The sequence below is a fragment of the Oryctolagus cuniculus genome, chromosome 17 (assembly GCF_051225735.1).
Source record: "Oryctolagus cuniculus isolate XC-2025 breed Fujian yellow rabbit chromosome 17, ASM5122573v1, whole genome shotgun sequence".
Lineage (NCBI taxonomy): Eukaryota > Metazoa > Chordata > Mammalia > Lagomorpha > Leporidae > Oryctolagus > Oryctolagus cuniculus.
This window is the reverse complement of record NC_142883.1, coordinates 5,230,873-5,253,606: the sequence shown is the minus strand read 5'-3', so window position 1 is coordinate 5,253,606 and position 22,734 is coordinate 5,230,873. Positions and strand designations below refer to the sequence as shown.

At 58.2% G+C, this 22,734-nt stretch overlaps 1 protein-coding gene and 1 long non-coding RNA gene across 24 annotated transcripts; one reads left to right on the top strand and one right to left on the bottom strand.

The window, feature by feature from the left end:
- Positions 1-605: 605 nt before the first annotated feature.
- SLC25A19 (solute carrier family 25 member 19) lies at positions 606-20,506 on the bottom strand. 22 transcript variants are annotated; one of them, XM_089317974.1, is made up of 9 exons: positions 20,369-20,506; positions 20,054-20,100; positions 14,641-14,810; positions 14,312-14,467; positions 9,783-9,953; positions 4,389-4,572; positions 3,469-3,599; positions 1,269-1,399; positions 809-827 (listed from the first exon to the last, which is right to left on the bottom strand). In XM_089317974.1, coding segments are annotated over exons 3-9 (906 nt in total). In that variant the 5' UTR covers positions 14,773-14,810; positions 20,054-20,100; positions 20,369-20,506; the 3' UTR covers positions 809-826. The 22 variants fall into 22 exon arrangements, 12 of the variants coding, with proteins under 12 accessions (XP_089174098.1, XP_089174097.1, XP_089174101.1 ...); XM_089317968.1 differs by lacking the exons at positions 809-827; positions 1,269-1,399 and adding exons at positions 1,696-2,294; positions 19,439-19,546; XM_089317972.1 differs by lacking the exon at positions 3,469-3,599 and having other exon boundaries at positions 606-827; positions 19,899-20,100.
- On the top strand, positions 20,429-21,322 carry LOC149121077 (uncharacterized). Of its 2 annotated transcripts, none has more exons than XR_016224091.1 (2): positions 20,429-20,562; positions 21,145-21,322. It is a non-coding gene; the product is annotated as an uncharacterized LOC149121077 (long non-coding RNA). The 2 variants fall into 2 exon arrangements; XR_016224092.1 differs by lacking the exon at positions 20,429-20,562 and adding an exon at positions 20,650-21,065.
- Positions 21,323-22,734: the final 1,412 nt, after the last annotated feature.

Sequence of the window (22,734 nt, the reverse complement as noted above, 5' to 3'; positions counted from 1 at the left end):
AGCGGAGGGCAGTCACGGGAGAGGCCTTCTGGCGCCCGAGGGTGTCGGGGCTGCCCCTGAGGCTCGGGGCCGTAGTGCCCACGGCCTCCGGTGGAGCCGCCCTGACGGTCACTGGGAAAGGGTGCAGCGCAGGAACCGGAGGAGCGGGAGACGTGGGGACAAGAAACTGCCCTGACAAGGCATCGCTTAGACGCCGCCTCTGTAGCCGGGGTCGAATGCGGAGGCCATCCGCCCAGCCTGGACCTGCGGAATCCGCAGCCGAGCGCTGGGGACAGACCACGAAGACCCGGCCCGGGGGAGCGGGGGCCACGGCACCCACGGTCTAGGGCCTCGGTGGTGGGTTTCTGTCCCGGGGCTTTCCTGCCCTATCGCTGGGCTCCTCTGCACCCACACCCGTCCTGGACTCCGGTACCTCCCCGGGAGCCCACGGTGTCCTCCCCAGGCTGTCTGCCCCCCCCCCCCAGGCCCTTCTGGGGTTGCAGAGCCCACAGCACTGCCATTCTGCCCTGAAGGACAGCCTGAGGGGGGTGTGGCCAGCAGGCCCCTCTGTAAGCCGCCCCCCAGCAGCACCAGGGACAGGGCTCCACCTCGACCCACCCCTGCCTGCCGGCTCAGCCCCTCTAATCCCTGCTGGGGCTGCTGGGAGGGTGGCCCCAGGGTGGCCCCAGGGTGTCGGGTTTGCAAGCAGGAAGGTGAGGGCTGGGCTGGGGCCGGCAGGAAGCAGGGCCCAGCTGGGCCTCCTGGGCTGCAGCAGCCGCAGCAGGGCCTGGGGCTGGAACCCGAGGAAGGCAGGTTCCTTCCCTCTCGCTTGTGGGCAGGGATGTGGTCTGTAAGGGAAGATGGAGGGAGTGAGATAAGGAACAAGTTTTCCGCTTTAATGTCCCTTAAATACGCTGATGGGAGAAACAGCCCAGGCTCTCCTGCCGAGAGCTCGGTCCGGCCCTCACCCTCAGGCCGGCCCTCCACCCTCAGGCCGGCCCTCCACCCTCAGGCCGCGCCTCCTCTCCACGATGGCCTGTGATGGCGCCTGCTCCCCGGGTGCCTTGGGGGACAGGAGAGAAGCAGCGGCGGGAGCTCCTTCTCCCAGCCTGGACCTCCTGCCGGTGTCCGGTCGGGCAGGCTGCAGGCTGCTCCCGGCTCCCCACGGGGGAGGAAGGGCCGGGCGGCCCCTCCATCTGCCTCCCGGGGGCGGCCCAGGCCCCTTCCGTGCGCCGAGCTAGCCGTCTGCCTTCTTCATGCGGTGGAAGAAGCTACAGAAGAGCTCGTACCAGAAGAACACCAAGCCCGTGGAGAGCGCCGCCTTCAGCAGGCTGGGAGCCAGGCCCTTGAAGAAGCCCTGGGCGCCCTCCTCCTGCAGCACCCGCTGGGCGCAGTCCCACAGGCCTCTGTAGCGCCGCACCTGTGGGAGGAAGGCTGAGGTCATGGGGAAGGCGGGCAATGGAGATACAGGTGCGGCTGGCACGTCGTGGCACCGACAGACTCGCTGGGTGCGGAACAAGCTAACCCCCTTCCGTCCCAGGTGGGTCAGACCTCACTCACGCGGGGCCGCTCAGAGCTCCTTCCGGCCACGGCTCGGGCCGCCCCAGGCCCTAAGGGAGCCAGGCACATCTCTGGATCTTCCCAGAGGCGTCTCTGACTCTTCACCCCATCCCACCTGGTCCGCCCTGGGAAGATCTGAAACTGGCCCTTGGTCGCTTTTTCTTTTTCTTTAAAGATTTATTAATTTGAAAGAAAGGAGGAGAGAGATCTCCCATCTACTGGTTCACACCCAGAATGGTCCCAGAGGCCAGGGCTGAGTCACACGGAAGCCAGGAGCCGGCAGCTTCCTCTGGGTCTCCCACGTGGGTGACAGGGGCCCAGGCACTCGGGCCATCTTCTGCTGCTTTTCCCAGGCCACAGCAGGGAGCTGGGTCACACGTGGGACGCCGGCCCCTCAGTCTGACAGGTGCTGCCTCTCCAGCCCAGCCTCCCTGCCTCTGGCCTCGCTCCAGTGTCGTCCCCAGAACTCCGGGAATTCCATCGCCAAGCTCTGAGGCCTGGCGTCCAAGGTGCCCACCTCCCAGGCCCCCCTGGGCGCCCCCCACCGTCTCTCCCTGTCCACAGACTGTTCCTTCTGGACAAGAGAGTAAATGGAAAAAGGAGATTCCAAGACTCTGCCTACAGGGAGCCCAGCCTGGTGAACGTTTATGTGAGGATGGTAACCCACGGCACAGGGTTCCCGGCGATCTCTCTCGCTGGCGGCCGTTACAGGAATTTTGGTATTTCCTTTGTCTATCTGAATTCTCTACAGTTCCCTACAGAAAACAAAACATATGCCAGGCGAAAACCCAATTCCTCCTCAAGTAAAAAGCACCTTCCCTCCCCTGCCCCACACCACACCACCCCTCCCCCCGGAACCTGCCTCACGAGTCCCACGGGCCTGGTGCCCCACGTCCCCCGAAGGAAAAAATCCTGGAATCACCCGCTGTATCCCAAAGCTTTGTGTCAGTGCCCCAAAAGGAGCAGAGGAGACCCCGAATGTGGGGTGAGCGCCCAGCACAGCACTTAGACACCGCCTGGAAGCTGGCACCCACACCAGAGCGGCAGGCCCATCCCAGCTACTCCCACGCCGGAGCGGCAGGCCCATCCCAGATACTCCGCTTTCAATCAGATCCTGGGAGACAGCAGATGACGGCGTAAGTACCTGGGCCCCTGCCGCCCACATGGGAGACCCAGAGGCAGGTTCCGGGCTCCTGGCTCTGGCCTGGCCCAGCCCCGGCTGTTGAGGAACCTGGGGAGTAAACCAGTGGACGGACGCATTCCCTTTCTTTCTCATACATTAAAAACAAATTTTGGCCGGCGCCGCGGCTCACTAGGCTAATCCTCTGCCTAGTGGCGCCGGCACACCGGGTTCTAGTCCCGGTCGGGGCGCCGGATTCTGTCCCGGTTGCCCCTCTTCCAGGCCAGCTCTCTGCTGTGGCCCGGGAGTGCAGTGGAGGATGGCCCAAGTGCTTGGGCCCTGCACCCCATAGGAGACCAGGAGAAGCACCTGGCTCCTGCCATCGGATCAGCACGGTGCGCTGGCTGCAGCGCGGCGGCCACTGGAGGGTGAACCAACGGCAAAGGAAGACCTTTCTCTCTGTCTCTCTCTCTCTCACTGTCCACTCTGCCTGTCAAAAAAAATTTTTTTTTTAAATAAAAATACATGTGCAAATCTAAAGAACTGAGAAGGAGTGGCTACAAACACAGTGACGTTGTCTGCACAGGGCCTCTCCCAGGGGCAACCCTTCTAGGGCACTTAAAGTACAACTCAGGGTCTGAAATTCGTGCACTCCTTTCCAGGAACACCCACAACAAGAAGCCAAGGTGCCTCACGCCCCGGTGCGTCTCCTGCTCCGCGCTTTACCATTCCGGGGCCTTCCGGGCTGCGGGGACCACGTGCCCCACGGGCAGGGGCTGTCCGCACCGTGGCGGGACGAGGGGGCTCACCTGGCCAAAGGTGGCTCGGGCCTGCTCGAAGCCCCCGACCTGCAGCCGTTTCTTGAAGAGGTCCAGGGGGTAGGTCAGGGTCTTGCTGACGACTCCGGCCCCACAGCCACAGAGCAGGTTTCTGAGGTTCTCTGGGGCAGAGAAGCGGAATGGAGGGGACGGAGAGAAACTGGTCTTTGGTGGGCAGCTCAAAAGCCATCCGCTCGATCCTCAGCGGCCCCCAGCAGCCCTTGATTTCAAAGAGGGATCTCGTCGGGGAGTGAGACAGCCGCTCAGGACTGAGAAGGGGCGCAGGCGGGCAGGCGGGGCGGCCGCCCCGACTCCCCACTCCCCTGCCCTGCTGCAGGCCACAGCGTTTCAGGTGCCCATCCTGACTCAGTCCCAGGCCGCGGAAGGGACAGGAAGCCCATCCCTCCCGCTCCCCGAAACAAAAACACAAAACCCACACTGAGGGGGAACAAAGGAGACCTGCAGGTTGGGACTTCTGACAAAAATGAACACCAGGGCTGGCGCTGTGGCGCAGCAGGTAAAGCCCCGGCCTGCAGTGCCTGCATCCCATATGGGCGCCGGTTTGAGTCCCAGCTGCTCCACTTCCCATCCAGCTCTCTGCTATGGCCCAGGAGGGCAGTGGAAGATGGCCCAGGTCCTTGGGCCCCTGCACCCGTGGGAGACCTGGAAGAAGCTCCTGGCTCCTGGCTTTGGATCAGCACAGCGCTGGCCGTTATGGCCATCTGGGGAGTGAACCAGGGGAGGGAAGACTGAGCCCCCGCCGTGCTGAGCTGCTGGGGCTTGCTGTCCCTGGCTGCAGAGACAGGTACCTCGCTTCCAGCAGGAAGGCGCCCCTGCCCGCTATCTCCTTAAGACGCCCTGGGCACGGGTCGGTGGAGGGCAGGGCCCCTCCCGTTCTGAGGCCGTCTCACCGTTCTGCTTCCCGCTGGCTGGCACGACCCAGTCAGAGGCGGACTTCAGGAAGCTGTAGCAGGAGAACTGGAAGCCGGCATAGGGAAAGATGGCGATCAGCGTGGGGGTCAAGCCTTTGTAGAAGACCGAGGGGCCTTCGGTCCTGTGCATGGTCACCACGGCGTCCCGCAGGGTCCTGTAGACCTGGACAGTGGGAAGCTTCAGTGAGCTCGGCGGGGACCTCACCCATCACTCCCACTCCCACTCAGCTAAAAAACCAGCCACAGCCGGCGCTGCGGCTCACTAGGCTAATCCTCCACCTTGCGGCGCCGGCACACCGGGTTCTAGTCCCAGTTGGGGCGCCGGATTCTGTCCCGGTTGCCCCTCTTCCAGGCTAGCTCTCTGCTGTGGCCAGGGAGTGCAGTGGAGGATGGCCCAAGTGCTTGGGCCCTGCACCCCATGGAGACCAGGAGAAGCACCTGGCTCCTGCCTTTGGATCAGCACAGTGCGCCGGCCACAGCGCGCCGGCCGTGGCGGCCATTGGAGGGTGAACCAACGGTAAAAGGAAGACCTTTCTCTCTGTCTCTCTCTCTCACTGTCCACTCTGCCTGTAAAAAAAAAAAAAAAAAAAAAACAAAAAACAAAAAAAAAACCAGCCACCAGGAGCCTAACTTCCTGCCAGGACAGCCGTGGGAAAGGCAGGAAGCCAAGCGCCTCCCCTTCCACACGGCGACGAGCCGGCCACAGCCTCCTGTGGGCACGGAAGCAGCGGCTCCAGGCATCACCGCGGCTTCTGGCAGGAGCAGGTCCCCCGGTGGGCGATGGTTACACACACGAGTGATGACATGCGTGCGAGTGACACGGAATAGTCCTCCAGTCGACAGATGAACACAGCAAGACCCAGAGGCGTGGACCCCGTGTTTGCGGAGGAGGGGCAGTCACCCCGTGGGGGCGGGGGGGCGGAGAGGGGCCGAGGCTGACCAGCGTGCCAGGGCGTGCTGTGTGGTTCTGCCTCCTGGGAGGGGCGGCCCCTAGGCAGGCAGACTTGCTGCCTTTAGCAGCTTCTGCTAAGCCTGTTATTTGAGCTGCCCGAGGGCCCTGACCTGGCCTGGCTGGGGTCCAACAAAGCTCCTCGCAGCAATGGGAGACTGGGGGGCGGGGGGCACCCATCTCGCTGCTCCCAGCTGAGGATCCCTCTGCAGGGACTCCATGACAGGGCCAGGCCCTCTGGGAAGGTAACCAGGCGGCGACCTGCCCAGGGCTGCCACTCAGTTCTCCGTGCCCCTGTTGACGCTGGCCTGGCAGCCGGGGTGGAGCTGTCTGGGGAAGGTCTTCATAGGGATTTGGCCTGGTGAGTGACACGCCTGCCTGTCAGACTGCTTGGTTCTGAGTCTGCTCCCATCCCAGCTTCCTGCCAATATAGACCTGGGAGGGGCCAACGCCGTGGCTCACGTGGTTATCCTCCGCCTGTGGCGCTGGCATCCCATACGGGCACCGGGTTCTAGTCCCGGCTGCTCCTCTTCCAGTCCAGCCCTCTGCTGTAGCCCGGGAAGGCGGTAGAGGATGGCCCAGGTGCTTGGGCCCTGCACCCGTGTGGGAGACCAGGAGGAAGCACCTGGCTCCTGGCTTCGGATCAGCGTAGCTCTGTCCGTGGCGGCCATTTGGGGGGTGAACCAACGGAAGGAAGACCTTTCTCTCTGTCTCTCTCTCTCACTGTCTGACTCTATCTCTCAAATATATATATATAGACCTGGCGTGGCAGCAGGTGATGGCTCAAGTGACTGGGTCCCTGCCACCCACAAGGGGAGCTGGATCTCGCTCCGGCCTCCCAGCTTCTGGAATCAGTGGACCTGTCCATCTCAGTCTCTTTGCCTCTCAAATCAGTTAGTTAATAAGATTAAAAATGCACAAAAAACAGAGACCAAGACACTAAAACAAGAGTTAAGGGCAAAGGAAAGAAGAGTTGGGACGCACAGTAGAGGAAAGCAGAGTAAATCACCCATGAAATTGTGACTGGCGTCCCTGCCACAGAGGTGTCGCCTCCACGATAAAAGAGGAGGATCTGTTTTTCCTTTTTTTTTTTTTTTTTTTTTTTGACAGGCAGAGTGGACAGTGAGAGAGAGAGACAGAGAGAAAGGTCTTCCTTTGCCGTTGGTTCACCCTCCAATGGCCGCTGTGGCCGGGGCGCTGCGGCCGGCGCACCGCACTGATCCGATGGCAGGAGCCAGGAGCCAGGTGCTTTTCCTGGTCTCCCATGGGGTGCAGGGCCCAAGCACCTGGGCCATCCTCCACTGCACTCCCTGGCCACAGCAGAGAGCTGGCCTGGAAGAGGGGCAACCGGGACAGAATCCGGCGCCCCGACCGGGACTAGAACCCGGTGTGCCGGCGCCGCTAGGCGGAGGATTAGCCTAGTGAGCCGCGGCGCCGGCCAGGAGGATCTGTTTTTCAAAAAGGAAGAGAGACGCAGAGAACAAGCGGGAGCACTCGGGAGACCTGTGTGGCTTGTTGTGTAGCAGACATTTCTTTGGTACAAACGCAGAATCCAGAGAACAAACTGACAAACTGGATTGCATCAAAATTAAAATCATCTGCTCTTCAAAGGATGTTGTTAAGAAATTAAAAACACGGGCCGGCGCCGTGGCTCACTAGGTTAATCCTCTGCCTGCGGTGCCGGCATCCCACGTGGGTGCCGGGTTCTAGTCCCAGCTGCTCCTCTTCCAGGCCAGCTCTCTGCTGTGGCCCAGGAGTGCAGTGGAGGATGGCCCAAGTGCTTGGGCCCCTGCACCCGTATGGGAGACCAGGAAGAAGCACCTGGCTCCTGGCTTTGGGTCAGCGTAGCTCCGGCCGTAGCAGCCATTTGTGGGGTGAACCAACGGAAGGAGGACCTTTCTCTCTCTCTCTCTCTCTCACTGTCTAACTCTGTCAAATAAAAAAGAAAGAAACAAAGAATTTGAAAACACTCAGGAAATGTCAAGAAATCCCAAACACAAGTGACTCAGGAAATATCAAGAAATCCCCAGAACAATAACAAAAGCAACCACTTAGTGCAAAAATGGGCAAATGCAATGAACAGGCAAAATGTGTAGATGGCCAAAAAGCACACCCAAAAGCTGCCGGGCATCACGAGCAGGTAAAGAAACATAAATTAAAACCACGTCAGATCCCACCGATCGCAGCTGTCAGAATGGCTACAATTTATGAAAACACGATTAAAATTAAAGACTAGAGGTGGGTGTGGTGGTACAGCCGGTTAATCAGAGCTTGGGATACCCATATCCCATAATGCAGTGACTGAAGCTTCACTTTTCTGTTCTGTTTATGGGACCAGTAGACCATTTGTGTACTGATGCCCCAGGGAAAACAGCAGGAGCTTCCTCCGGGTCTCCCACGTGGGGTCAGGGCCCACGGGCTTGGGCCATCCTCCACTGCCTTCCCAGGCCACAGCAGAGAATGGGATTGGAAGAGGAGCAGCTGGGACTGGAACCGGCGCCCTTACAGGATGCTGGCGCCGCAGGTGGAGGCTTAGCTCACCACACTGCAGGCAGCGGCTTTACCCACTATGCCACAACACTGGCCTCCTGAAATAAACTTGACATTAACCTTTTTACATGTTTATTTCCACCGACAGCAATAACAATATTTACATAATCACTTTGCATTGACTTAGCCAAATTCTACTAGTCAGTTATAGTGGGAAGAATGGGGAAGAGCAAGGAAACACAGGGGGATGGTAAAAGAGCTAAATCCTTGGGCAGATGTGTGGCACAGCAGGTTAAGCTGCTGCCTGCAATGTCTGCATCCCATGGGGGCAATGGTTCGAGTCCCGGCCACTCCACTTCCCATCCAGCTCCCTGCTGATGGCCTGGGAAGAGGAGTAGAAGATGGCCCAAGTGCTTGGGCCCCTGCCACACACAAGGGAGACCCAGATGAAGAGAGAGAGAGAGAGAGAGAGAGAGAGAGAGAGATGGAGGGAAGGAGGGAAGAGCTAAATCCTCATTTTCCATAGTAGCAGTCAGTGGTTAATGTCCATAATTTAAAAATAAGACAGGGGATGAGGACTGTGGTACAGTGGGTTAAGCTTCTACCTGGGATGCCCACATCCTTTATAGGAGTGCCTGGTTTGCGTCCCGGCTCCTCTGCTTCTGATCCAGTTCCCTGCTGATACACCTGGGAGACAGCAGCAGGTGATGGCCCAAGTACTTGGGTTCCTGCCACCTAAGTGGGAGCTTCGGATGGAGTTCTTGGCGCCTGGCTTCGGCCTGGCCCAGCTCTTGGCAGGCATCAGGGGAGTACCCCAGAGATGGGAGATCTCTCTCTCTGTCACTCTGCCTTTCACAATAAATAAATAAAATCTTTTGAAAGAAGAAAGGAAGAATGGGAGAGGAGGAAAAATGGCAGTATGAATACGTGCTAAATAAAAATCCCAGAAGGCCACTGCTTTGCACTGCACTCCAACCCACCAGGTTACGGAATAAACACGGGGGCCTGAGCCTCAGGGTGCCGCGCCCCACGTCGGAGTGCCTGAGCTGGGCATCCTCTCCGCTCCGCACTCTGGCTTCCTGTAGACCCTGGGAGTGACCGGGTCCCTGCCACCCACGTGGGAGACCTGACTGAGTTCTCAGCTCCAACTCCGGCCGCAGCCTGGCCCAGATCTCTGCACGTGGGCATCTGGGGAGTGAACCAGCAGAGGACAACTCTTTGTCTGTCTCGCAAATAGATAATTAATTTAAACAAATAATACACAGTGGACATCGTGGCTCAGTGGGTGATGTGCACAGCCCATTTCGGGCGCTGGCTCAGCGCTGGCTACCCTGCCTCCCATCCAGCCCCTGCAAATGCACCCGGGAGGTAACAGGTGCCGGCTCGAGTGCTTGGGTCCCTGCCTCCCACGCGGGCGAGCAGATGGAGTCCTGGGTTCCTGCGTGGGCCTGGCCCAGCCTTGGCTGTTGTGGGCATTTGGGAAGTGAACTACAGGATGGAAGATCTCTTCCTCTCTGCCTCTGTGTGTCATTCTGCCTTTCAAACAAATCTTCTTAAAAAGTAAAATCCAACGTGTCAGTCGTCTCGGGTAAACTGCTTGTCTGCACTTTTTCCGTCACACAGACTTTTACTAAAGGCTGGCGCGTGCACAGGGCTACGGCAGACCCCTGCTGTCACTGGGTAAGTCTCTCCTCGAGTCTGACTCAGCTACCCTATTTCTCCAACTCATCTTTGTGGAAACAGACACGCTCACGACAGCCTGCTCTCGAGGTCATGTGCCCTTTCACACCAGCAGGTGCCAGCTCCCCAGGGAGGCGGGAGCACCTCCGAGCAAGGATGTGGAGCCCCGTGCCTGATGCGGCCAGCTGAGGACCCCAAACCCCTGGAACACGTCCCTTCCTTGGGCGCCCCTTGACTGGGCCCCGACCACTCACCCGGGGCTCACCCTGGGCTGCAAAGCGGGTGCGCAGAACGTCCACAGGGTGCACAGTGAGGGTGGCCATGCAGGCGGAGAGGCCACCACACACAAAGTGCACGGAGAACTCGCGGGCGTCGTGCGCCGTGGCTCTGTGGACCAGCTCGGTCAGCAGCTCGAACGACAAGAACTGTGGGAGCACAAAGAATGAGGCTGAGACCAAACCCCCCCAGAGACCACCCCGACCCAGGAGGGGCCCAGGCCTAGAACCCGGTGCCCATATGGGAAGCCAGCACCACAGGCGGAGGATTAGCCAAGTGAGCCACAGTGCCAGCCCCAGATGTTATCTTTTTAAAAATCTATTAAGCAGGCCGGCGCTGTGGAGCAGTGGGTTAAGGCCCTGGCCTGAAGCACCAGCTTCCCATATGGGCGCCAGTTTGAGTCCCGGCTGCTCCTCTTCTGATCCAGCTCTCTGCTGTGGCCTGGGAAAGCAGTAGAAGATGGCCAAGTCCTTGGGCCCCTGCACCCACATGGGAGACCCAGAAGAAGCTCCTGGCTCCTGGCTTCGGATCGGCACAGCTCCAGCCATTGTGGCCATCTGGGGAGTGAACCAGCAGATGGAAGACCTCTCTCTCTGTCTCTATCTCTCTCTGTATCTCTGTCTTTCAAATAAATAAAATAAATCTTAAAAAGAAAAAGAAAAAATCTATTAAGCTCTGCCTGCCCTACCCAAGGAGACATGATCCAACAGAGCTTTTCAGAAGGAAAACCATTTCAGGAAGGGCTGGCCCTGTGGCGCCCCAGGTTAAATCACCACTGTGGCGCTGACATCCCATGGCTCACTACTGGTTCAAGACCCGGCTCCTCCACTTCCAATCCAACTCCCTGCTCATGTGCCTGGGAGAGCAGCACAAGCTGGCCTACGTCCTTGGGAGACCCAGAAGGAGTTCCAGGCTGCTGGCTTCAGCCAGGCCCAGCCCTGGCCACTGTGGCCATTTGTGAGTGAACAAGTGGGTAGAAGATTCTCTCTCTGTCCTGTCTTTGTAACTCTGCCCTTCAAATAAATAAACTTAAAGAAAAAATAAAAAGAATGAGGCTGGTGCTGTGGCACAGCGGGTTAACACCCTGGCCTGAAGAGCCAGCATCCGATATGGGTGCCAGTTCAAGTCCCGGCTGCTCCACTTCCGATCCAGCTCTCTGCTATGGTCTGGGAAAGCCGTTGCGGCCAACTGGGGAGTGAATCATCAGATGGAGGACACCACCCCCCCACCTCTCTCTCCTTTCTGTGTAACTCTTTCAAATGAATAAATAAATTTTTTAAAAAAAGGAACTTAAGGCTGGCGCCGCGGCTCACTAGGCTAATCCTCTGCCTAGCGGCGCCGGCACACCGAGTTCTAGTCCCGGTCGGGGCGCCAGATTCTGTCCCGGTTGCCCCTCTTCCAGGCCAGCTCTCTGCTGTGGCCAGGGAGTGCAGTGGAGGATGGCCCAAGTGCTTGGGCCCTGCACCCCATGGGAGACCAGGAAAAGCACCTGGCTCCTGGCTCCTGCCATCGGATCAGCGCGGTGCGCCAGCCGCGGCGGCCATTGGAGGGTGAACCAACGGCAAAGGAAGACCTTTCTCTCTGTCTCTCTCTCTCACTGTCCACTCTGCCTGTCAAAAAAAAAAAAAAAAAAAAAGGAACTTAATAAACATATATACAATTTTATGCAAAACTTATTTGAAAGTCAGAGAGAGAGAGGGAGACATCTTCCATCTGCTGGTTCCCTTACCAAATGGCTACAATGGCCAGGGTTAGGCCAGGCCAAAGCCAGGGTCGAGACCTTCATCCAGGTCTCCCAGTGGGTAGCAGCGGTCCAAACACTTGAGTCATCTTCTGCTGCTTTTCCCAGGCCTTGAGCAGGGAGCTGGATGGAAAATGGAGCAGCTAGGACTTGAGATGGCACCCATAGGGGATGCCAGGGTCACAGGCGGCAGCCTTACCCACTGTACCACAACATCAGCCCCTTATACTCTATTTGAATAGAGCCAAATACCTCAAAGGTTAAGAAAATATATGGGGAAATTTTTATATTAAAAAAGTCTACTCAAGGACTGGCGCTGTGGCATAGTGGATAAAGCCACCACCTATAGTGCCAGCATCCCATATGGGCACCGGTTCACGTCCCGGCTGCTCCACTTCTGTTCCATCTCTCTGCTGTGGCCTGGAGAAGCAGTGGAAGATGGCCCAGGTCCTTGGGCCCCTGCACCTGTGTGGAAGACCAGGGAGAAGCTCCTGGCTCCTGGCTTTGGATTGGCTCAGCTCTGGCCATTGTGGCCATTCGGGGAGTGAACCAGTGGATGGAAGACCTCTGTCTCTCTGTCTCTGCCTCTCTATAACTCTGTCTTTCAAATGAATACATAAATCTTTTTTTAAATGAAGGTGATTTTCTAAGCGCTGGGAAATGAGCCCTATCCAGCTGAAGGAAGGGACCCCTTGGGCACAGCAGGCGGTGGAGCTGTCTGCCAGTCACTCTTCCTTGGGGGCATGGGCCCAGAGTCACCCCTCACACTCCCATCGGCCTTCCGCCACCCGCAGACGGCTCAGCCTCTGGAGACGCCCACGGTCGTCACACTGCGGCATCTGCGTGCCAGAAGCAGGGATGGGACGGCAGGGGCGCGCCGCCCGGGGAGGCACCTCCAGGGAGCAACGGCCGGACCTCACAGGCAGGGCAGGAAGCGACAGCTCTGGTGCTAGCTGCCTGCGTGGGGTCCCGGCTCTGCCACTGCCTGGCTGGTCAGTGACAGAACCCGCCTCAAGTGTCAAGTGTCAGAGCGGCACTGGGCGAGGGCTAACAGCATTACCACCAGCGACAGCCGCTGAGTGACCCAGTGACTGAAGCCAGGGCAAAGCCGCTGCCCGCAGTGCCAGCATCCCTTAAGGGCACCAGTTCAAGTCCCGGCTGCTCCACTTTCCATCCAGCTCTCAGCTGTGGCCTCAGAAAAGCAGTGGAAGATGGCCCAGGTCCTTGGGCCCCTGATCCTGCGTGGCAGACTGGAAGAAGCTCCTGGCTCCTGGCTCCAGATCAGCCCACCTCTGGTCGCTGTGGCCATGTTGGGAGTGAACCGGCGGATGGAAGACCTCTCTCTCTCTGCCCCTGCCTCTCCGTAACTCTGCCTTTCAAATAAATAAATAAATATTAAAAAAAAAAAAAAAAGAAAGAAAGAAAGAAAACCTAGCCTCCAAGCCTAACCCCGTGACGTCCAGGCTGTGTGGCCTGCGGCAGTTCACGTGACTCCTTGTGACCCACATAACAGAGGACGCACACACGTGAGGATGCTCCTTCCAAAGGGAAGACCAGCACCCAGTGCAGCAGCTGGAGCGCTGCCTGTGACGCCGCCATCCCATACCCACAGCGGGTTCCGGTCCCGGCTGCTCCGCTTCTGAACCAGCTGCCGGCTAATGCGCTGGGGAGGCAGCAGAGGATGCCCAAGTGCTCGGGCCCCTGACACCCACGTGGGAGACGCGGATGAAGTTCCAGGCTCCTGGCTTTAGCCTGGCCCAGCCCTGGCCGTTGTGGCCATCTGGGGTGTGAGAAGTGAACCAGTGGGTGGAAGATGTCTCCCTCCTCTCTGTCACTCTTTCAAATAAATAAAAATAAGTATTTCTAAAGTTAAAAAAAAAGTGGGGGCAGGTATTTGGTACAGCAGTTAAGACCCCCTCCTCTACAGGAGGGCCTGGTTTGAGTCCCTGCTCTGTGGCTAATGCCAGCTTCCTGCTAATGTGCACCCTGGGAGACGCAGCTGATGGTTCAAGTAACTAGATTCCTGGCACCCAGATCGAGTTCCTGGCTTCCAGCTTCAGCCTGGCCCAGCCCAAACTGTTCCTGTATGGGGGGGGGGGGGGGCAGAGGGTAGAAGCTCTGACTTCCTCTCGGTCTCTCCTGCTGTCTGCATCTCAAGTAAATAAAAATAGGGGCTGGCGCTGTGGCCTAGCGGGTAAAGCTGCCGCCTGCAGTGCCGGCATCCCCTATGGGTGCCGGTTCGAGTCCCAGCTGCTCCACTTCCAATCCAGCTCTCTGCTGTGGCCTGGGAAAGCAGTGGAAGATGGCCCAAGTCCTTGGGCCCCTGCACCTGCGTGGGAGACCTGGAAGAAGCTCCTGGCTCCTGGCTTCAGATCAGTGCAGCTCCGGCCATTGTGGCCATCTGGGGGAGTGAACCAGCGGATGGAAGACCTCTCTCTCTCTCTCTCTCTCTCTCTCTCTGGCTCTGGCTCTCTGTAACTCTGCCTTTCAAATAAATAAATAAATCTTTAAAAAAAAATAAAGAAAAACAAAACTCACCCTCGGCCGAGCCCCACGGGGACATGATGTCAAGGCCGTCCCCGATGTGGGGACTGAAGTCACCGGGGCCGGACGGTGGGGACGTGGGACAGGCAGCCTCTAAGGCACGACTCAGCCTGATGCCCAGCGCTCAGGCAGGTCCTGGGGCCACTGGAAACGCGGGACTGCCTCTGGCCGCCCTGCCCCAGCTCGCCCCACCCCTGCTCCCCACTGAGCACTGCCGCGCACCTGGACGGCTCCATAGCCTACGGAGAGGAGCTGGGCCGGGATGTGTCCTTTCCAGAAGGCTGTCGGGCCCTCCTCCCGCAGAATCTGCCTCGTGGCCTGCAGGATGCTATGGTACTTCGCGCCGGGGTCCCTGCGAGACAGGCGTTCTATCTGAAGCTGCGAATCAAAACCGGAGAGATGAGGGTTGCAGGGGTGGGGTGAGAAGAATTCCAGAGAAGGGGAAGAGGCAGAAAGCGCTTCACCCTGCCCACATTCCAGGTCTGCAACACACTTCCGCCCCAGAGGCCGGGCCTGCGCGGCGGCCCATCCGCAGACAAGGGGAGAGGTACCTGGAAGCGGATCTTGATGACGTCCAAGGGGCTGATCAGTGCCCGAGTGACGAGTCCAGACACAGAGCCAGCCACGGCCACCTCAATCTTGGAGATGCTCCTGCCATCTGTCGTGGGGTCATAGCCGACCATCCCTGCCTCTGGTCCGTCCACTGTCCATCCGTGTCAAGCTGGACGTGAGAGACAGGGCGTCAGTGCTGGGGCAGGTTTGCCAGGGCTTCCGCCCAGACCTCCCTGCCCAGAGCAGCCCCTGCCCTCCTGTCTGCGGGGAGAGCACTGGGCATCGGTTCCTCGTCCCCCCCCCCACGGAAACGCGGCCTTGGTCTCATCGCTGACCTCTGCCTGGAGTTGCCTCCCGTGCCTATCTGAGGCCACTGTAAGTGTCAGTGCTGTTGGTGGACAGAGCGCACGAAGTGGACAAACAGGCTGGGAAGGAAACTGCTGGCTCACACGAGGGCCTCTGCGACCTTATGGCTACCCCCATCTGAGCTAAGGTGTGAACTGGCCCATGCCCAACGCCGAGGGGGCTTGCCAGGCACGCGGGGCCAGAGGACAGGGCTTGGGATTCCAGCAAGTTCCCACCAAAGAAAAGCCCAGACACACTCGGCCCCTCCCAGTGCCCTCCCCCATTCTCTGCACACGCCTCAGGCTCACCCCAGCACGGTGGGGCCGTGTGAAGCCAGGACACTCCCAGCCCCACCTGGGCTGGACCTGCTCCCCCAGCTTCCCACACTCAACCAGGGTGTCCTGAGTCCTTCTGACCGCTCCCTAGAAAATGCTGCGGGCGGGCTCGGCGCTGTGGCACAGCAGGTTAACGCCCTGGCTTGAAGCGCCGGCATCCCTTATGGGCACTGGGATGCCGGTTCTAGTCCCGGCTGCTCCACTTCCGATCCAGCTCTCTGCTATGGCCTGGGAAAGCAGCAGAAGATGCCCAAGTCCTTGGGCCCCTGCACCTGCATGGGAGACCCGAAAGAAGCTCCTGGCTCCTGGCTTCAGATCGGCACAGCTCCGGCCATTGCGGCCAAATGAGGAGTGAAGCAGCAGACGAAGACCTCTCTCCCTCTCTCCCTCTCTCTCTCTGCCTCTCCTCTCTCTGTGTAACTCTTTCAAATAAATAAATAAATCTTAAAAAAAAAAAAAGAGAGAGAGAGAGAGAGAAAATGCTGTGGGCGCCCCAGCCACCCCCGGCGACCAGCCGTGTCTTTTTTTTTTTTTTTTTTTTTAATTTTTTAATTCAAAGGCTTTAAGAACAGCTACAAGGGGCTGGGTTTTGCCACCGCAGTTAACACACCGCATGGGATGCCTGCATCCAGACCAGAATGTCTGGGCTTCAGTCTCCGCTCCACCTCCCAGCCCAGCTCCCTGCTCACGAGCGCCTGCCAGGCGACGGGGACGGCTCCAGTCCTGCTTCCCTGTCACCCACATGGGAGACCTGCATCGCGCTTCTGGTTGCTGACTTCCACCAGGCCCAGCCCGAGCTGTTGCATTCGGGGAGTGAACCAGCAGATGGGCGCACTCGCGCTCTCTGCCTTTCAATTAAAGTTGTTGTTGTTGTTAATAAAACGTCATAAACACGTTTCCATGCTGCTACAAGATCTTCATAAATATCTTTATTTTATTTGTAAAGATTTATGTAGGTATTTATTTGAAAGGGCAAGACAGAGAAAGAGGTCTTCCATCCACTGGTTCACTCCCCAAACGGCTGCAACAGACGGGGCTGGATCAGGCCCACGCCAGGAGCCAGGAGCTCCGTCTCGGTCTCCCACGTGAGCGCAGGGCCCAAGCACCTGGGCCACCTTCCGCTGTCTTCCCGGGCACGAGAGAAGCAGCTGGACTGGAGGCTGAGAGCCAGGACTTGAACCGGAGCTCCAGTATAGGGGCTAAGCAGCTGCAACACAGCACCAGCCCCTCAAATGTCATCTTATTTATTTATTTTTAATTTATTTATTTGAAAGGCAGAGTTAGAGAGAGCGAGAGCAAGAGACAGAGAGAGAGAGAGAGAGGTCTTCCATCCGCTGGTTCACTCCCCAGATGGCCACAGTGGCTGGAGCTGCGCCGATCTGAAGCCAGGAGCCAGGAGCTTCTTCCAGTTCTCCTACACGGGTGCAGAGACCCAAGCACTTGGGCCATCTTCTTCTGCTGTTTTCCCAGGTGCATTAGCAGGGAGCTGGATCGGAAGTGGAGCAGCCGGGATTCAAACAAGAACCCATATGAGATGCCAGAGCCACAGGTGGCAGCTTTACCTGCTACACCACAGTGCCGGACATCAAATGTCATTTTAAATGGCTGACTGATACTCCATCAAATAGCTGTGCTATAATTATTTTGGGCAATTTTTTTTAAAGATCTATTTATTTACTTGAAAGTCAGAGTACACAGAGAGAGAAGGAGAGGCAGAGAGAGAGAGAGGTCTTCCATCTGCTGGTTCACTCCCCAATTTGCCGCAATGACCAGAGCTGCGCTGATCTGAAGCCAGGAGCCAGGAGCGTCTTCCCAGTCTCCCACGAAACACTTGGGCCGTCTTCTACTGCTTTCCCAGGCCATAGCAGGGAGCTGGATCAGAAGTGGAGCAGCTGGGACTTGAACTGGCGCCCATATGGGATGCCGGTGCTGCAGGCGGCAGCTTTGCCCACTATGCCACAGCACCGTCTTTTTTTTTTTTTTTTTTTTTTAATTTACATTTTATTCCAGAGCAGTGTTTCTCGCCCTCAGCAGTACCGCCATCCAGAGTGGATGATTCCGTCTGTCGGGGCAGTGCAGGATGCTTGGCGGCGCCATCCCCGCTGCCGCACTCCGGCCAGGACACCAACAGTGCCTCCCTCCCAGCGCCGCCGAGGGGCCCGCTCCCGGCTGAGAAGCGCTGGTCTGGAGAGGCACTGGCAGGCGTGTGCGCAGTGCCGTGTGTTGCGTTATTATTTGCAAAACTGGTCACAACCCAAATGGCCGCCAATAAAGGGATGGACCAGCACGCCAAGTGAGCCCGGCTCATGAAATCCCAGGCGGCCATTACGAAGCCCGGGCCACTGCTCTGCCCGCTGGCTGGAAGCAAGCAGGTCTTGGAGCCTCGCGGCCGCTAAACCCCCAGTCTCGGGAAACAAAAGCAGCGAGGCCCCTCGGGGCTCTGTGCACTTGTGCAAGTGCAGGAAGAAGTCCGTGCCAACACCAGCAGGGAGCTGCCGAGTCACCACGGGGAAGGGGAGGCAATGTAGATCTCGCGCCTCAGGTCAATACACATTGTTAGAATTTTGTTTTTTTGTTTTTTTGTTTTTTTGTTTTTTTGTTTTTTTTTTTTTACAGATAAAGCTAGTGAGAGAGAGACAGAGACAAAGATCTTCCTTCCGTTGGTTCACCCCCCAAATGGCCGCTACGGCCGGTGCACTGTGCTGATCCGAAGCCAGGAGCCAGGTGCTTCCTCCTGGTCTCCCATGCGGGTGCAGGGCCCAAGCACCTGGGCCATCCTCCACTGCCCTCCCGGGCCACAGCAGAGAGCTGGCCTGGAAGAGGAGCAACTGGGACTAGAACCCGGCACCCATATGGGATGCTGGCGCTGCAGGCAGAAGATTAGCCAAGTGAGCCGCGGCACCGGCCCCACGTTGTTAGAATTTGAAATGGGATGGGGCCGGTGCTTTGGCGTAGTAGGTTAAGCCTCTACCTGCAGCACCAGCATCCCCTATGGGCACCGGTTCAAGTCCCAGCTGCTCCTCTTCCGATCCAGCTCCCTGCTGATGGCCTGGGGCAGCAGCAGAAGACGGCACAAGTACTCGGGCCCCTGCACCCACGTGGGAGGCCCAGAAGAAGCTCCTGGCTCCTGGCTCCTGGCTTCTGACAGGCCCAGCTCTGGCCACTGCAGCCATTTGGGGAGTGAATCAGCAGATGGAAGATCTCTCTCTCTCTCTGTGTCTCCTTCTCTCTGTTACTCTGCCTCTCAAATAAATAAATAAATAAAACCTTAAAGAAAAGAATTTGCTATGAGAAAAAAAAATACTAACTATAAACTGATTTTACCAGGCACCCTAGAATTAATCTATTCTTTTTAAAAAAATAAGTTTGGTGTTTTTTTATTATTTTTGTGTTTATTTGTTTACTGTCATCTACTGGAAAGGCAGAGCAGCAGTGACAGAGACCTTCCTTCCACTGGCTCAGTCCCCAAACGCCCTCAACGCCCAGGGCTGACCCGGGCTGCAGGCGGGGCCCAGGACTCCCTCCAGGCCTCCCTCACAGGTGGCAGTGCCTGAGTACCTGCCACCGTCTCTGCCTCCCTGGCACATTAGAGGGGGCAGGCCTAGCAGCACAGCAGCCAAGACTCACACCAGTGCTCCGCGGGGCACGCAGGCATCGCAAACGGGCGCTTAAGCCGCTGCACCACAACGCCAGCCCCTCCACCTGGTCCTCGAATACTTGTTACGAAAGGGAGGGCACTCTCGGGGCCGGCGCTGTGGCGTGGCGGGTAAAGCCGCTGCCTGCAGCACCGGCATCCCATGTGGGTGCTGGTTCTAGTCCCAGCTGTTCCACTTCCGATCCAGCTCCCTGCTGATGGCCTGGGGAGGCAGTGGAGGACGGCCCAAGTGCTTGGGACCCTGCACCCGTGTGGGAGACCTGGAAGAAGCTCCTGGCTCCTGGCTTCGGATCAGCCCTGGAAGACCTCTCTTGGACTTGGACCGAACACGGGCTGGGCTCTCCCTCTGGAAAACGAGGATGTGTGCCCTGCCCAACCCAGGCTGCTGGCAGATCACACAAGACACACACCGGGCCGGCGCTGTGCCACAGCAGGTAAAACTGCATCACACAACACACATACCGGGCTGTGGTGTAGTGGGTAAAGCTGCCGCCTGCAGTACCAGCATCCCATACGGGCACTGGTTCTAGTCTCGGCTGTTCCACTTCCCATCCATTACTCTGCTGTGGCCTGGGAAAGCAGTAGAAGACGGTCCAAGTGTTTGGGCCCCTGCACCCGCATGGGAGACCTGGAAGAAGCTCCTGGCTCCTGGCTTCAGATCAGCGCAGCCCTGGCCGGTGTGGCCATTTGGGGAGTGAACAGCGGATGTTAGACCTCTCTCTTCCTCTGCCTTTCAAATAAATAAATCTTTTTTAAATATGTGATATGTAATAGCTTTAGTTCAAAAAGCCAGGGTCTGGGTGGGCATTTAGCCTACTGGTTAAGACTAGGGCTAGTCTGTGGGTTCAGGGTCCCGCTCCCGGCCGAAGCTTGGAGCTAATGCGGCCCCTGGGAGCAGGTGGCGATGGTTCCTGACGCCCACCTGGGAGACCTGGGCTGCGTCCCGCCCTCCGCCACTGCAGGGTTGGGGAGTGAACCAGCAGGTGGGAAGCTTCCTCCGTCTCTCAAATTAAAAACAGAGGCGCAGTCATACATTCGTGAGAGGCGCTCGTTAGACGCGGCCCGTGGCGTACTCACTTCTGCTTGCTCACAATCTCCTGGCACCGGTAAGCCTCGGTATTCACCTAGAGGACAAAATAAAACAAGGATTTCAGGGCTGGGGTCGCGCCGCCGCGCCGGGGCGGGGCGGGCTCGCCCCCCGCCCCGCGCCCCTGCGGACGCCCGCGGAGCTCGGGGCCACAGGTGCCCCGCGCGGGGAGCGCCCGCGTGCCCGCGCGTGCCCGGCGACGCTTCCCAGAGCAGGTGTGACACGTGCGCGCAGGCCCCGCCCCCGCGAGAGCACCTGCGCGGGGCCCCGCTCTCGAGAGGACGGCAGAAGTAAAGGTCACTCACCCGCTCTGTTCCACGGGCGCGGCGCGGCAGCCTGCGCTCTTGCTGTCTTTTCCTCACGCAGTCTAACAGCAAAACTCGATTTCTCTCGAAAGTAACTGACGGGCATCTAGGCCAATCACCGCGCAGCTCCGCCAGACACCGGGCCAATGGTTGTACGCTCGGAGTCTAGCCCACGCCCCCGCGAGGCTTCCTGGGTAATGTAGTCCCGATCCACGATGCGTTTTCTGGGTGGGGCGCACAGCCTCCTGGGAGGGGTAGTTCCACTGGCACGCGTGCGCGTGAGGGGCCCTGGCGAGCAGGAAGGGGGCGAGCGAAGGCGCGCGGTGACCTTGGGCGCTGGGCGGCGCGCGGCTCGGAAGTCCGCCTGAGGGCGGGGTGCGAGGCTAGGGGGCGCTGAACTTGACCCGTTTTTGGCAGAGACCGTAGCACGGGGACGACGCAGTGGATGGGTTTAATACCGGGGTTGTGTTCCTCCACGGTTTGTGACACAGTTTCCCATCGTCAAGACTTTAAAATTCAGTATATCCGGACGCAGGCGCCGCAGAAGCGAGGGGCTCGCCTCCGGGGGCGCTTCCGAGGGGACGCGGGCGTCCTGGCCGGGCTGCCTCGGTCCCGCTTCCTGCCGCCCTGGTCTCGGGTCTGCCCACGGCAGCTCCGCGGGCGATGCCGCCTCTCTCAGCTGATTCTGTTCTCTGCAGTAAGAGTCACCTTGTTGGCCTCGGCCCAAAAATAGTGGAAAATTCCAGAATTAATTCATAACCTTTTTTTTTTTAAAGGTTTGTGTATTTGAGAGGCGGAGCGGGTCGGCTCAGCTCCGGCCTTGAGGCCATCTGGGGAGTGAACCAGCAGATGGAAGACCTCTCTCTCTGTCTTACCTCTCTCTGTAAATCCTTCAAATAAATAAAATAAATCTTTAAAAAAAAAAAAAAAGAAAGAAAGAAAGAAAGAAAGAAACAGAGCAGCCAGGAACCTGGCCCACGTGGGATGCCCACTGCAGGCAGTGGCTTAACCCACGGTGCCAAGCGCCAGCCCCAATTCATAAGTTTCAAACCATTTTTCTTAGTGTGCTGTCACAATTGTTTTTGCTTTACATTAGTTATTATTAATCTCTTACTGTGATCTATAAAATGAATTTTATCATGGGCATGCGTAGGAGCGAACATCGCAGATACACGGGGGTTAGCGCTATCCACAGTTTTAGGAGAGTCCCGGGGTCTCAATGTTTGTCCTGCAGACGACCGGGGTCTCATCTCGTCTTCCTGGACTGCGGCCAGTGCACATTGCAGATTGGCCCCTCGGGTGGCCGTTGGACAGAGAAGGCGACCCCAGGGTGATGGGGCCGTGGGTGCGCTGGGAAGACTCCTGGCGGGCTTCGGTCCAGCCAGGGCCTACAGGGACTGGATGCCGTCCCCAAGGCCCCTGGCTGTCAGGGGGCATTGGTGGCTGAGCTGACATGAGACCCATGGCAGCTGCCCGTCTTCCTGCAGTCTGCGCCTTTGAAATCTGGTCGTGTCACCGGCAGATGGACAGATGGAGTGAGTCACGCCGGGTGAGAACCGGGCACCGCGGTTCCCGTCAGCGTGGGGAAGTGGGTCCTTCAGTGACCTCGTCAGCAGCTAACCTGAACAGACCTATTAAAAGCGCCTTTGGACTTCCCCCACCTCCTGGGGGAGGCAGAGATCGCCTCGGCCTTGACCAACAGAGGGGTGTTTACCAGCCGTCTGGGCCACTGCTCTTGAGGGGAGCGGGCCTCGGGGTCGCTCAGCCGTGCTGCCGGTGGGCGGCCCGGGGGCCGAAGGCAGCTTTGTCCTCCATGAAGATGGAGGGCTTGGACCACAGGACGCCCGAGCCCTGATGCCGCTCAGCCAACACAGAGCTAAAAAATCGGCATTTAGCAAGAGTCCCACGGGCTTCTCGGTTTCAGCTGATGAAATCATTTGGGATACCTTATTTTTTCCCTTAGAGTATTATGTATTTTTTTGAGAGGTAGACAGAGAAGGCCAGCGTGTGGCACAGTGAGTCAGCTGCCACCCGTGACACCAGCATCCCATGTGATGAGCGCCAGTTTGAGTCCCGGCTGCTCCACTTCTGATCCAGCTCCCTGCTAGTGTGCCTGGGAAAGCGGCAGAACTTAGCCCGGGTGCTTGGCCCCTGCACCCATGTAGGGGACCTGGATGGAATTCCAGGCTCCTGGCTTCTGCCTGACCCTGAACTGGCTGTTGCAGCCATTTGGGAGTGAACCAGTGGATGGAAGACCTCTCCCTCTCTCTTTCTGTCTCTCCCTCTCTGTAACTCTTTCAAATAAATAAAATAAATCTTAAAGAGAGAAAGAGAGTGAAATTTCCCATCTCTGGTTCACTTCCCAA

Bases quoted from the DNA above. Each gene is read 5' to 3' on its own strand.
- SLC25A19 (XM_070060325.2), bottom strand. From the start codon at position 14,772: ATGGTCGGCTATGACCCCACGACAGATGGCAGGAGCATCTCCAAGATT. The intron at 14,468-14,640 runs GTACCTCTCCCC...TTTGATTCGCAG, and splicing joins TCATCAAGATCCGCTTCCAG to CTTCAGATAGAACGCCTGTC. The intron at 3,600-4,388 runs GTGAGACGGCCT...TCTCTGCCCCAG, and splicing joins AGCCAGCGGGAAGCAGAACG to AGAACCTCAGAAACCTGCTC.